General features: G+C 43.3%; 2 protein-coding genes across 5 annotated transcripts in view; both read left to right on the top strand.

Moving 5' to 3' along the window:
• TCAF1 (TRPM8 channel associated factor 1) overlaps positions 1-7,014 on the top strand; it is a 51,292-nt gene extending 44,278 nt beyond the window's left edge. For 3 of the 4 annotated variants that reach the window (XM_005205865.5, XM_005205866.5, XM_059885634.1), the window contains 2 exons: positions 1,597-1,847; positions 4,259-7,014. In XM_005205865.5, coding sequence (XP_005205922.1) covers positions 1,597-1,847; positions 4,259-4,268 — 261 coding nt within the window. In that variant the 3' untranslated portion in view covers positions 4,269-7,014. 4 annotated transcript variants of the gene reach the window in all.
• Positions 7,015-7,095: 81 nt separating this feature from the next.
• The window catches only part of TCAF2 (TRPM8 channel associated factor 2), a 34,674-nt gene continuing 29,556 nt past the window's right edge, over positions 7,096-12,213 (top strand). The window contains exon 1 of the mRNA XM_005205822.5: positions 7,096-7,328. The gene's annotated coding sequence lies outside the window, so the exon portion shown is untranslated. The remainder of the gene's footprint in view (positions 7,329-12,213) is intronic.

Here is a 12,213-nt window from a genome sequence, read left to right as displayed (position 1 = left end):
CCCCCAGAGCATCCCTTTGCACCACCCGAAAGCGGACGTAATTGGATCAGTCGCACCATTCACCCTGGGATTGTGAAGAGATTTATGAGAGTAGGTAGCAAGCTCTGGGAGATAGTGAAGGACAGGGAAGCCTGGCATGCTGCACTCCATGGGGTCGCAAAGAGTCGGACACAAGTGAGCGACTGAACAGTAACAGAAAGTGGTAAGAAAAGTTAAAAACGGTAGAGGCAAAGGTAATACTACAAATATAGCTACTGTCACGGCTCTAAACCCAGGCATACCTGAGACTGCAACCAAACTGCTGTCTGAATAGCTCCGTGAAGCCAGCCACACTTCCGTGGGCATACATACGCATGCACAATGTGTGGGATAGGAGCTGTTTTTTTTTTTCCCTAGGTGGGTAAACTGTCTTCTCATTATGACTCGTCTGTGCCTCAGTTTCCATGTTATAAGCAAGCCATGATTCCTCACTGGACTGGACATGGGGGTGGCCCCTGCCTTTCAGTTATCACCCAGCACCCAGTTCCAGCCCCTCAGTCCCTGGATCCGGTCCCAGCTCACTAAGGAGGGTTTTATCACCTTGGATCCTGGAACTCAGCCTCAGGCCAACGCACCCTCTTCTGGTCCCTGCACCTGCTCGAGTTCTCACTGTTGACCCCCTCCACCACGAAAATGACAGGGAGGCTGCCAAGAGACTGCTGTAACCCTGTGTTTGGAGAGAACTTCCTCCTCGGTGAAGTTGAATTGAGGCTGGAACTGCTAATGTCCCTCTGAACTCTAATGGCGGTTCCAATGGCACCGAGATGGCAGTCTTTACCTAAAATTCTGCCTTACTCTTAACTCTAGAGACCCAGACTATAGATGGTTCAGCAGGTTAAGAATCCGCCTGCAGTGCAGGAGACACAGGAGATGTGGGTTTACTCCTTGAATTGGGAAGATCCCCTGCAGAAGGAAATGGAAACTCCCTCCAAGTATTCTTGCCTGGGAAATCCCATGGACAGAGGAGCCTGGCAGGCTACAGTCCACGGGGTCACAAAGAGTCGGACACAACTGAACACAGGACACACACAGACTATATATTGTCCTCTGCTTCTCCTGGACTCACTGTTTTTCCTAAAGACCATTTGGTCACCTTGCAAATTGAAAGAGACCTCCTGTTAGTGCAGATTATGTCAGGGTTGCGGTGGCAGTCCCCAGGTTGTGGGGGTTTAACTTTACAACTGTGAGAGACAATGGATTTTTGCACTTCAGCCAATTTCAAATCTTCATGTAATAGCCTATTACTACTTTCATAGTCTAGTGAGACAGATGAATAATGATGTTGGTGGTAAATCCTGATATTAGTCAGTGCAGTTTTGACCACTGGACTGTCATTCATTGAGGATCTGCTTTGTGTTGAGCCCTGTGCTGGCTCAGACACCCTTCTCATCATCAGAATACGAAAGTAGCCCACGAGGCGAGCAGGTGAAAGAGGAGAGGGTCAGTGATGGGTGTGAAGCTGAGGTTTAAGGGGTTAAAGGCATTCATTCACTCAGAGTGTTCGGTGGGTCTTTTGCCGATCAGATGTCTCAACCTGCTTGCTCCTTGTCTTTCCAGCTCCAGGAGGCCTTTGGGTGGGAGCCGTTCATCCGTCTCTTCACCGAGTACAGGAACCAGACCAACTTGCCCACAGACAACGTCGACAAGATGAATCTGTGGGTGAAAATGTTCTCCCACCAAGTGCAGAAGAATCTGGCTCCGTTCTTTGAGGCCTGGGCCTGGCCGATCCAGAAGGAAGTGGCAACCAGCCTGGCCTATCTGCCTGAATGGAAGGAAAATATAATGAAATTGTACCTCCTCACACAGATGTAAGGAGTGCCCAGCGAGGTGGCAGGTAGAGAGGTTTGGGGAGGTAGGCAGAGATGGGGATTCACTCCTCGACCTCTGTCTCTTAGTTCTAGCCTTGCCCTCTCAGCTCATTGCCCCTGGATCCTAGTAGCATCTCCGGGGTTGGGTTAAGGACATAAAGTGGAATCAGAAATCCTCAGGAGCGTGGCCTTCCGTTTATGAGCTCGTTCCTCTGCTCTCGGCTATCAGAGTCCCTCCTGACCCTGTGCTGGGCCAGTGCTGAGAGCTTTGGCCTCTGTTTCTGTGGGTCACTATCACCCTGAGGACTCCCTGGGACTTGATTTGTTTTTATCGTTTTCCCCCACACCTGACCATAGAACTCAATGGAAACACTAATTGACCATGATATTCAGACAGCTCCCTGAGAACTCATATATTTTGTATCTTGAGTAGTGTTCCAAAAGCTGTGAAAAGCCATCTAGTGCCATTTGAAGAGCCCATATAACCAGGGTTAGCTCTTGGGAAAGTCGTTTTATCTCTGAACTCCCATTTCGTTGCGTGTGGGGTGAGGGTAAAGATCCCTGCCTCACGGGGTTGCAAGGAAGACCTAGGCGGGTGACTCTGAGGAGTGTGGACACTGGGCATGCACTCGAAGGGGTGGTTTTCTTTCGTGCTGGTCCACATTCGCTGCCCGCAGCCCAGGAGTTAGGATTGTCTCTCACAGCTGGCCCCCTGCACCCAAGTCCTGGGTCTTTCACCAGTTAGTTATAAGACTTTGGGCAAGCTCCTCAACTTCTCTGTGACTCAATTTCCCCTTCTACAAAGTGGGATCTATTTCATAGGACTATTGTGAGGATTAAATTTTAGTACCTCTAAAAGTGACTGTACCTGGCAGTTAGTAGGCGCTGAGAAAATGCCAGCAGCCACTGTTCGTATCAGTTAACTCCCATCAGTTTAGACCAGGGCTTCACTTTGCGATGGCATTTTTACAAATGCAATGAATTAATCCTGCTCCACCCTACCCTCTATGCAGACTCAGAGGATTCTGGTACACTGCCCTATGCTCTAAAGGCAGGTCTCTGTATTCACGATGGGGTTTTTCAAAGCTGCCTGGGGTTCGGTCTCCTTCAATTCCATCTCTCCAGTACAATCCCTTCTTTGATTAAGCATGGAAATCACTTGAAAAGCCAGAACGAGACCGTGAGGATGTTTGTGCTTAGCAAACAAGGAGCAGTGATGGTGTTTGTGTTTCCGTAGTGACACAGGTTCTTCCTGTTGCTGTTTGGCAGACAAAGTCTGTGTGCAAATAGAAATCTTTACTCTGGAATAAGATAACTGGATGTGGCTGACCCAGATTTTATTTAATTATAATGCATTCAGAGATTTTCTTAACTTTTCTTCCAATCTTTCTGAGAACCTCAAAATTCTTTGTAGTTTCAGCTAGAGCTGGGGCTTCAGGATAAAAGCTGTGTGCATCCAGCCAGTTTTCCTTCCTTCGTCTTTTGATTTAGTTGCTTTAAGACACTGTTTTATTTGCTTTATTAGGAATTGGGTGGAAGCACAGACAACAGGATTTGACATAGATGGTATTTTTCTTTGGATTCTTTTATTGTGTCATTTCTCAATACTAGAATTATTTTCCCTTCTCAAATATCTATCATATGGATTCTTTAAACATAGATGCTGAATATTCATTCAGCACTTAAAGTAACTGCTGTCAATTAGTGGGCTGTTGTGTATGTGCCAAGGATAGGTTGTTTCATTTAATCCTCACAATAATCTTATGGAATGGAAATTTACAGCCCCCATTTTACAAATGCATGAACTAGACTTTATGGAGATTGAGTACATTGCCTAAGTCTTTATTGCGAGTCAGTGATAGATTTGGGATTTGAACCCAGGCATTCTGATTACAGAATGAGTGTTAGTAACTACAGTGCTTTGAACAAGCAAATAGATGAGTAAATGAAGAAATGAAGCAGCAAATAGAAGGACCTTTATGTCCTTACTTGCCAGCACTTTGGCTGCATGTACTTGCTTCCCAATGGACAGTGCTGGGACGATCCTTTTAATATCAGCCCAGTCATCTGGGTTCTGGGATCGTCAGGTTTCAGTCCTCCCTAGGGCACCATGAAAGTGCTCTACTAGCTTATTGGATTTTCAGTGACTGGCTATTGTTGGGTAAAGCATCTTGACTCCCAAGTGTCCCAGACCTGCTGTGTTCTCAGAAAGAAAATTAGATCCTCAGTCATTCAGAATTATTTTTATATTGATTCTTACCCTCTTTAATCCATTCTCAGCAGTGTAGCCCCGGGGACCTTTTTACAAATGGCAAGTTGTCCATGTCACTGCCCAGTCTAAAAGCTTCCGGCGGGACTTTGAATTTAAGATGATGAACTGAACATGTAAGTTTACTTCCCTCCCTCCCCAGGCCCCACTGAAACTGAAGTCAAGAAACATAAAAGAGAATTGACTCATCTCAGCAAAGAAAACTGAAGGAATTTGGTTGTAAGTGAAGAAGATCTCAGCACATTCCTGGAAGAGAGAAAGTGGAAGGCACAATAATGAAAGAGCACAGCTCCTTGCAGGCAGAATACAAGCTGATCTGGACACATAACCCCAAAGAGACTTGGGTACCTGAAAAGTCTATTTACTAAAGAATTATGTCAGTTGTGAAATTGACTCCCCTCCCATTCTACCCCAACCTGTGTGCACAGAACACAGGCAACCCACCATTGGTTTCAAGTCTGTTGTTATTGTGGTTGTTCTGTTGGTGTTGTTTGTGTAAAGGAATCAAAGAAACTGCTTGAGGAGAGGTAGGAGTTGGTGCTCCAAAGTAAATTTCTCTTTTATGGAAATAAATGAGCCCCTACCCTATTAGCTAATTCTCTGCTGACAGCCAAGATCCCTACTCAAGTAACCAAGTGCTTTCAGTCACAGAAAGACATCCTGCAGAAGCAGACAGACCACACAACTGCAGAGGGAGCCCAAGCAACTCTATAAAAAACTGTCATATTGATTCTTCAGTGAAAATAGTCGGCTAGGAATTCCCAGACATTGAGCCTTAGAGGGAGTGGTTGGGGAAGGGACCAGGAAAGCAGCATGGATTCAAGAGATTTGAAAAATATAACAAATTCTGGGGGAAACAGAGTTAACTTGGGAAAAACGATTTAAAATATCTGTATCTTTGGAGAGATGTGAGGTGCATCTGTAAGGTTAAAAACAGGATGCTACAAAGGGAAAACCTTGAAAAGAAGAAGAAACCCTTAAACTGAAATAAGGCTGCCAAAAATATTTAGTAGACAGACTCTAAGATAAAATTGAGGGAATCTTCCCAGATGTGGAGCAAAAGGAAATAGGAAATATAAAGAGAGGGGGGAAAAAAGACATAGACAATCAGTATCTAACTGTTAGGAGTGTCTAGAAGAGAGAACATAGAAAATGTTGTGAAGATAAAAACAATTGAACAGAAATAACTAAGTCTCCAAATTGAGAAGACTCCCATACAACCTACATCTAGACACAATCTTGTGAAATTTTGGAATGTTAAGGATGGAGCAAAGATATTGGAAGTGCCAAGAGAAAAGATAAAGTTAGGTCATCATGATTAGCTCAACTAAAAAGGGATGAGAAATACATTGGGAGATTTTTCACCAGCAACACAATGATATAGGCCAATAGAGGAACGTCTTCACATACAGAAGATCTCTGTACCCAAAATTCCATAGCAAGCCAAATGAAGGAAATTTTCTGACATGCAAGTTTTCAGAACATCTGCCTTCTTTGCACTTGGAAAGGAAGTTCTCTCTCACCTGCTAAGGAAGATCTGCAGCAAAATGAAGATGAAAATCAGGAAAGAGGAAGAAATGGAAACCAGAAGACAGTGAATCTCACCCATGTCTCACTCCAGAGTGACCATTATTCAACAGGAAGACTCACTGTAGAGTGACCATTAGCCAACAGGAAGACTCACTCTAGAGTGACCATTAGCCAACGGGAAGACTCACTCTAGAGTGACCATTAGCCAAGAGACCCATTTCAGATGAGAGTACATGGTCTCAGACTCTCTGATTCTGTGCCATAGACATTATCCTTGAGAAGTTGGAATGTTTAAGAAATGGAGGAGATGCATTCTTTAATAAACACAAAGGAAAACAAAACAAAAACATGTTAAATTCAAGTCCAATTATGAGATAATGATAACAAAAATTACTCATGAAATGTAAGAAGAGACTGGATTTGTCATTGGCGGTAGGTATATTTCATTTCAAGTGACATAGGAATCATGACATTGGATATGTTTGGAAGAAAATATCCTAGCTTCTACTTTGTTGTTGTTTAGTCGGTAAGTCGAATACAACTCTTTGTGACCCCGTGGACTGTAGCCCGCCAGGCCCCTCTGTCCATGGGATTTCCCAGGCAAGAATATTGGGGTGGGTTTCCATTTCCTTCTCCAGGGGATCTTCCCAATCCTGGGATCAAACCCAGGTCTCCTGCAGTGGCAGGCAGATTCTTTACTGCTGAGCCACCAACTCTCAGTAAACAGTATTTACAAAGCCAAAATAATGTAGATACTATTTATTGGTATTCAGTGCTCTGATCAGCCTATAAACAAAACATGAGAGGCCTAATCTTTTATCCAGAAATGAAACTGAAAGTAACCTATCTTATAAAGGGAAAAAGAAAGCAGAAAGAGGTTGAGAATTCATTGAGGGAAGAGTGGTGGAGAGAAGTGTAGAATTACTTGTCCATTCAAAATGGGGGTGAAAAGTCTACAGTTAATGGGACAAGGACTAAAGGATTAGTTACTGTTCAAAATTATAAATTAAACCAATAGAAGCATTAAAAGTGCATCTATCAAAAAATTGGGAAAGGATAGGCAGATGAAAGGTGGGAATAGCATAAGTTAAATCCTTATCTTTTGTAATGGGGAATTATTAAAGATGGTCTAAAGTTAATAAGTCAAGAAATTATTGTTCAAACATATTATTTAATGTTAGGAAGTTAGTTAACAGAATATCTAAAAATAGAAATTGTTAAATGCATCACCTCTAGGGTATGGGACTAGTATTAAAAGGGTGGAGTGGGAAACTGTGTTTTTCATTTTAAGTCCTTCTGTACTATTTAATTTTTTACCTTGTGCATGTATTACTCTGAGAAATTTTTAATAAACTCAAATAAAAATCCTTCCATGGCTACATATTGACTAAGATACAATCCAATCAAAACCCTTAAAATGGCTTATAAGGCCCTCAAGTAACTGGATCCATCCAAGGTGTCCAAGCTCATCACGTCTGCCCATCACTCTCTAGTTCTAACCACACTAAGTAACCTCCAACTATTCAGACACACTTCCTCTTGCCTTGCTTCTACAGGTGTTCTACAGAAAACAAAGCCTGTCCCTGACTCACCGTGTGTCTGCTGATTAAGTACCTGTTAAGTGAATGAATGTTCAACAGGGTGCTCATGAAAATCGCCAACATGTGTTCTTTCTCAAGAAGGTACATGATGTTTGTCTCTTAATCTAGGAGCATTTCAAGACCCTGATGTAAGCTTTCCTGAACTATCGTTTGATGGTTTTGATAAGTTTTAGTTGTATATGAGACCAGATGATATCAGAGGATTTCTATTCATCTGTCAGTCTCCTTGGCATGTTCTTTGCCTTGTTGCCTCAACATTACAATTGATTTTCAGCTGTTTTTTCTCTGTTCAGTTCAGTCGCTCAGTCATGTCTGACTCTTTGCAACCCCATGGACTGCAGCATGCCAGGCTTCCCTGTCCATCACCAACTCCTGGAGCTTACTCAAACTCAGTTCCATTGAGTTGGTGATGCCATCCAACCATCTCATCCTCTTTCGTCCCCTTCCTGCCCTCAATCTCTCCCAGCATCAGGATCTTTTCAAATGAGTCAGCTCTTCGCATCAGGTGGCCAAAGTATTGGAGCTTTTAGCATCAGCATTAGTCCTTCCAATGAATATTCAGGACTGATTTCCTTTAGGATGGACTGGTTGGATCTCCTTGCTGTTCAAGGGACTCTCAAGAGTCTTCTCCAACACCACAGTTCAAAAGCATCAATTCTTTGGCATTCAGCTTTCTTTATGGTCCAACTCTTACATCCATACGTGACTACTGGATCCCTGCAGTTGAGAGAAACAGTCAACCATCCAGTGGACACCTTTGGGCTCCCAAGTTTCATGTCTACTGCCATGCCTAGTCTCTTGGTGGCTCTTCCTTCTTCATCGTTAACTTTCTTCTACCATCTACCTTTCAAGGCCAACTGGAGCACTCTAATGAGTACTGACCTTACTGCCAGTCTTCAGCAGCTGCATGTATTGGAAATCCTTCTTATTCATATTTCCTCTTCATAATATCACTCTCTGATTTACCTACTCGCTAAACCAATGTCCTCACTCAAGGTCACAGCCTCCCTAATGTACATACTTAACAGGCCAGTAAGTAATCAAATACTGCCCTGAGTGCGTGCTATCCCTTCAGTCGTGTCCGACTCTGCGACCCTGTGGACTGTAGTCCACCAGGCTCCTCTGTCCACGGGATTCTCCAGGAAAGAATACTGGAGTGGGTTGCCATGGCCTCCTTCAGGAAATCTCCTAGACCCAGGGATTGAACTTGCATCTCCTGCCTTGGCAGATGGGTTCTTTACCAGTAGCACCACCTTGCTGACAAAAGTAACACTTTCAGGACTCGTTCATGCCTGTGTTCTTTACTCCTCCAAAGATTTTGGACCCCTGTTTGGCTTCCATTTTGAAACAGATTTCTTTCACTGACGCACATGATTGGAGTCAGTCTTCCAAGTGCTGTCGAGAAGGGGTGGGGTGATCCTAAACTTCTCAGACATCTAGCTACACAAACACAATTCCACTTCTAATTCCAGAGAGTTATAGAAATGTCACTTATTTGGATTCTTGTGATTTCAATGCTATGAAGAGAAGCATTTCTTTGAAAGGAAATCTTGGGCAATATAAGTTATTTCCAATGTTCAAGTGTCACGTTAGGTGGTTGGCTTCATAGGTCTCATTATATCAGAAATAAATAAGTAAAATACAAATAAGGTATGCATTGACCAGTGATGACAGTGTCAGGAGCTAAGGATTGTGTTAATACAAGTATGTATACCTGGCGGCCATCAGAAAGTTAACTCCATTCATCTGCACTATATAGGAACTCATATATAATTATTTAAGAAATATGTGCATGAAGGCATTAAACATTTCTTTGTATGAACTGCCTAAATTTGGACATGAAATGCACTTTCACAGATTGCCAAAGCATTTAGAATAATTTGAGAACTGAGACAGTGCTGACAGGGTGGAAAGGAAGGCAAAATGATCAAGGTGGCAGTATAAAAACATTCAAATTAAGAAGAGGACCCAGAGAAATAGAAGATCCTCCCCTCCTCATCAACAATATAGCAGCCTGTACCTATGCCCACTCCTACTATCTGTGAAGTCTCTGTGATTTAAACAGGAGCCAATATAAGCCCATATGAATTTCACAAATAGACCAAAGAGAATATGAAAACCTTTATAGCTCTGAGTTCAGGCTGGCCACCTGTCAAGATGGCCAGCAAACTCTAGCTTCATTGCTTTAAATAAATTGTTGAGTACAGCTAGACAAAAGTGCGGTGTGGCAAAAAAATGAGAAACACTCAAGAAAGTTACAGCAGGGATCAGGGGACCAACGCCACGACAGGGTGAAGACGCCCAAACTGATCTCAAGTCTGCTTTATTATGCTTTCTGAGACTTGCTTGTATGTGTTTACGTGAGCATAGCAGGACAGGTGGCCTTCAATGATAAGCCCGTGCAGTTAACATTTAACATTTTCATATCCCTGTTTTTCTGCCTCAAGGACAAAGACCCAGTAAATCTCTATGTGCCTCCAGCCGCCACAGCTAGGAACCGTCTGTTGATAGCTTTCCATCCCCAGGCCCACGTCCTGCTTTCAAGATGTTGTTTGTTCCTTCTTGGATTCCTTCAGGAGTTGCATACTGAGCCATGTCCTCTCAGCAAGATTGTTTAATTCTTTTGTCATGCCTTTTAGTAGGCCGGTCTCCTACAATAAATATGCAGGAAGAAACTTGCCCTTGGAAATAGACCATGCTGTAATTTGAATGTGTGCATACTCAAGTCGCTCAGTCTGAGCAACCCTATGGATTGTAGCCATAGGGTCCTATGGACTATAACCCACCAGGCTCCTCTGTCCATGGGATTTTCCAAGCAAGACTACTGGAATGGGTAGCCATTTCCTCCTCCAGGAGATTTTCTCAATCCAGGGATCGAACGTGAGTCTCCTGCATAGCAGGCAGATTCTTTACCTTTGAGCCACCAGGGAAGCCCCATAATTTGAATAGAAGTTATCATACATTTACTACAGAAAGAAAAATGTAGTGGATGAGTCTTTCTTAAATACTCTCAAGCTGATGACTTTGCCCTTTACTCAGAATACAACACAATTTTAATAAATAAACGAGCATTTTAATGTTAGGAGATACAACCACTTCTATTAGCCTGGGTCCTCCAAGAGGCAGAAGCCAGATAAGGTCAGGTATACAGGAGGTTTATTAAGGTTGATTCATGGAAACACTTGTGAGAGAAAATAGAGAGGGAGCCAGAGGAGACTGGAAGGGCCATCAGACTGTGATGTCCTTGTAACCTCAGTGAAGGAGAGAGTGAAAGAAGAAAGGACTTACATTGCAGTGCAGGTCTCAGAAAGTTTTGTCAAGGCCTCTGGAGAGTCCTTGAGCAAAAGTCACCTGCCAAATAACGCCCCATGTCTCCTTAGTGTGCATACTCAGTTGCTAAGTTGTATCAGGCAGATCTTTTACCCCTGAGCTACCTGGGAAACCCCTCTCCTTAGTATCCCCACCATAATTAATCACTGGCCAGCAGAAGCTCCTGGGCAGTGTGGCCTTGGCGCCGAGGATTCTAGAACACATCAGCTGGGGCCGTCTGTCAACTGCATACCCGCTCCCTGCAGTTGGAGAGCTGAGCCGTGCATTTTCACCGCCATCAAAGCACTTGTTCTTAAAACAGCCTTGGACACCTGTTCTGGATCATTTCATTGACTTAATTAACCTCCCCAGTGACTCATACCAGTAAATGCACATAGGTGGATTCATCCATCTTTCTTCCTAAATTAGAGTGTGCCTAATCCTTCCCAAATCCTTGAGGCCCTTCAGGGAAAGAATACATGGGACCATGTTAAATTTAACTCATAACCAAAAATAATCGAAGCAGGAGGCCAGCGACTATTAATGCTAGCCCGTAGTTGGAAAGCACGTGCGGGAAACTGGAATTACTGCGAAGATTTTTTTCCTCTCTTTGACAGAAATGGACTGACGTGCCACTAGTAACAATGACAATGCTGATTTGTGTACAGTTACTGTATATGCTAGACAATGTGTACAATTTCTGTATATGCTAGGCAATGAAGTATTATATTACTTATAAGCCACAAACAGCCAGTCGCTGCAGTGCAAAGGGTATGTACTAGCATGCTTGGCTTGAGTTAATTCATATCTAACCTTGGAACTGGAACTAGCTTCATATCCCCCTGAATCTCATAGGGAAGAGGTGGATTATCTGAATAAATTTGGAATTGGGTTAGAAAGGACAAGAGAGGTGAAGTAGGAGATAGATGTTGAGGAGGAAACCTCAGTGTTTCCTACATGACATTTCTTAAAAACCTTTTCCTAGAAACTGGAAACTACAATCCAAACCCATTATCATACCAGCCCAAATCGCTTAAAACCTGGCCCAGCTCTGTAGAGCTACCACTTTGGATATGTCTTGTTAACAAGCTTCCCTCACCATGAACATTTTCTCTTTTTCAAACTAAGCTTTCCACACTCATACCTTCATGCTGTGGATTATGACAGCTTCACATTGTAATGCACATTTTTCCAAAGCTAAGTTTTAGTGTTACCTCTGTAAGTTCTTTTCTGATACCCTGATTAGAAATAATTGCTTCTTCCTTTCTGTTCCCTTGCACTTAATTTGCAGCCAATTCAGCACCTAGATAAATCCATCTGATACCGTAGTTTCCTGTCTTCTCCCCTCCCTAGATTTACTGACCACAGCATCCTCTCCATCTCCTAGAGTGTGCCACAGAATATGTGCCCAGTGAGAATATGCTGACTTTCATGGACCAGTTTCTGTGTTCTCCTGGGTGGGAGGAAGGGCCTGAGGGTCCTCACCTTCACATGACCTAGTTGGACCCACGCTGGTCACGATCTTTCATTTCCCAGTTTTTTAAACGGACCCTTATGTTCTTCCCGTGTCACTTCGTTTCCATTCTTCAGGCAGCCTTGCTCCCAAATGGTAGATGGTGGGCCTGCTTCTTCTGCTCTCTGACCCTGGAAAACCACC

The sequence above is a fragment of the Bos taurus genome, chromosome 4 (assembly GCF_002263795.3).
Source record: "Bos taurus isolate L1 Dominette 01449 registration number 42190680 breed Hereford chromosome 4, ARS-UCD2.0, whole genome shotgun sequence".
Classification (NCBI taxonomy): Eukaryota; Metazoa; Chordata; class Mammalia; order Artiodactyla; family Bovidae; genus Bos; species Bos taurus.
This window is presented reverse-complemented; position numbering and strand designations above follow the sequence as displayed.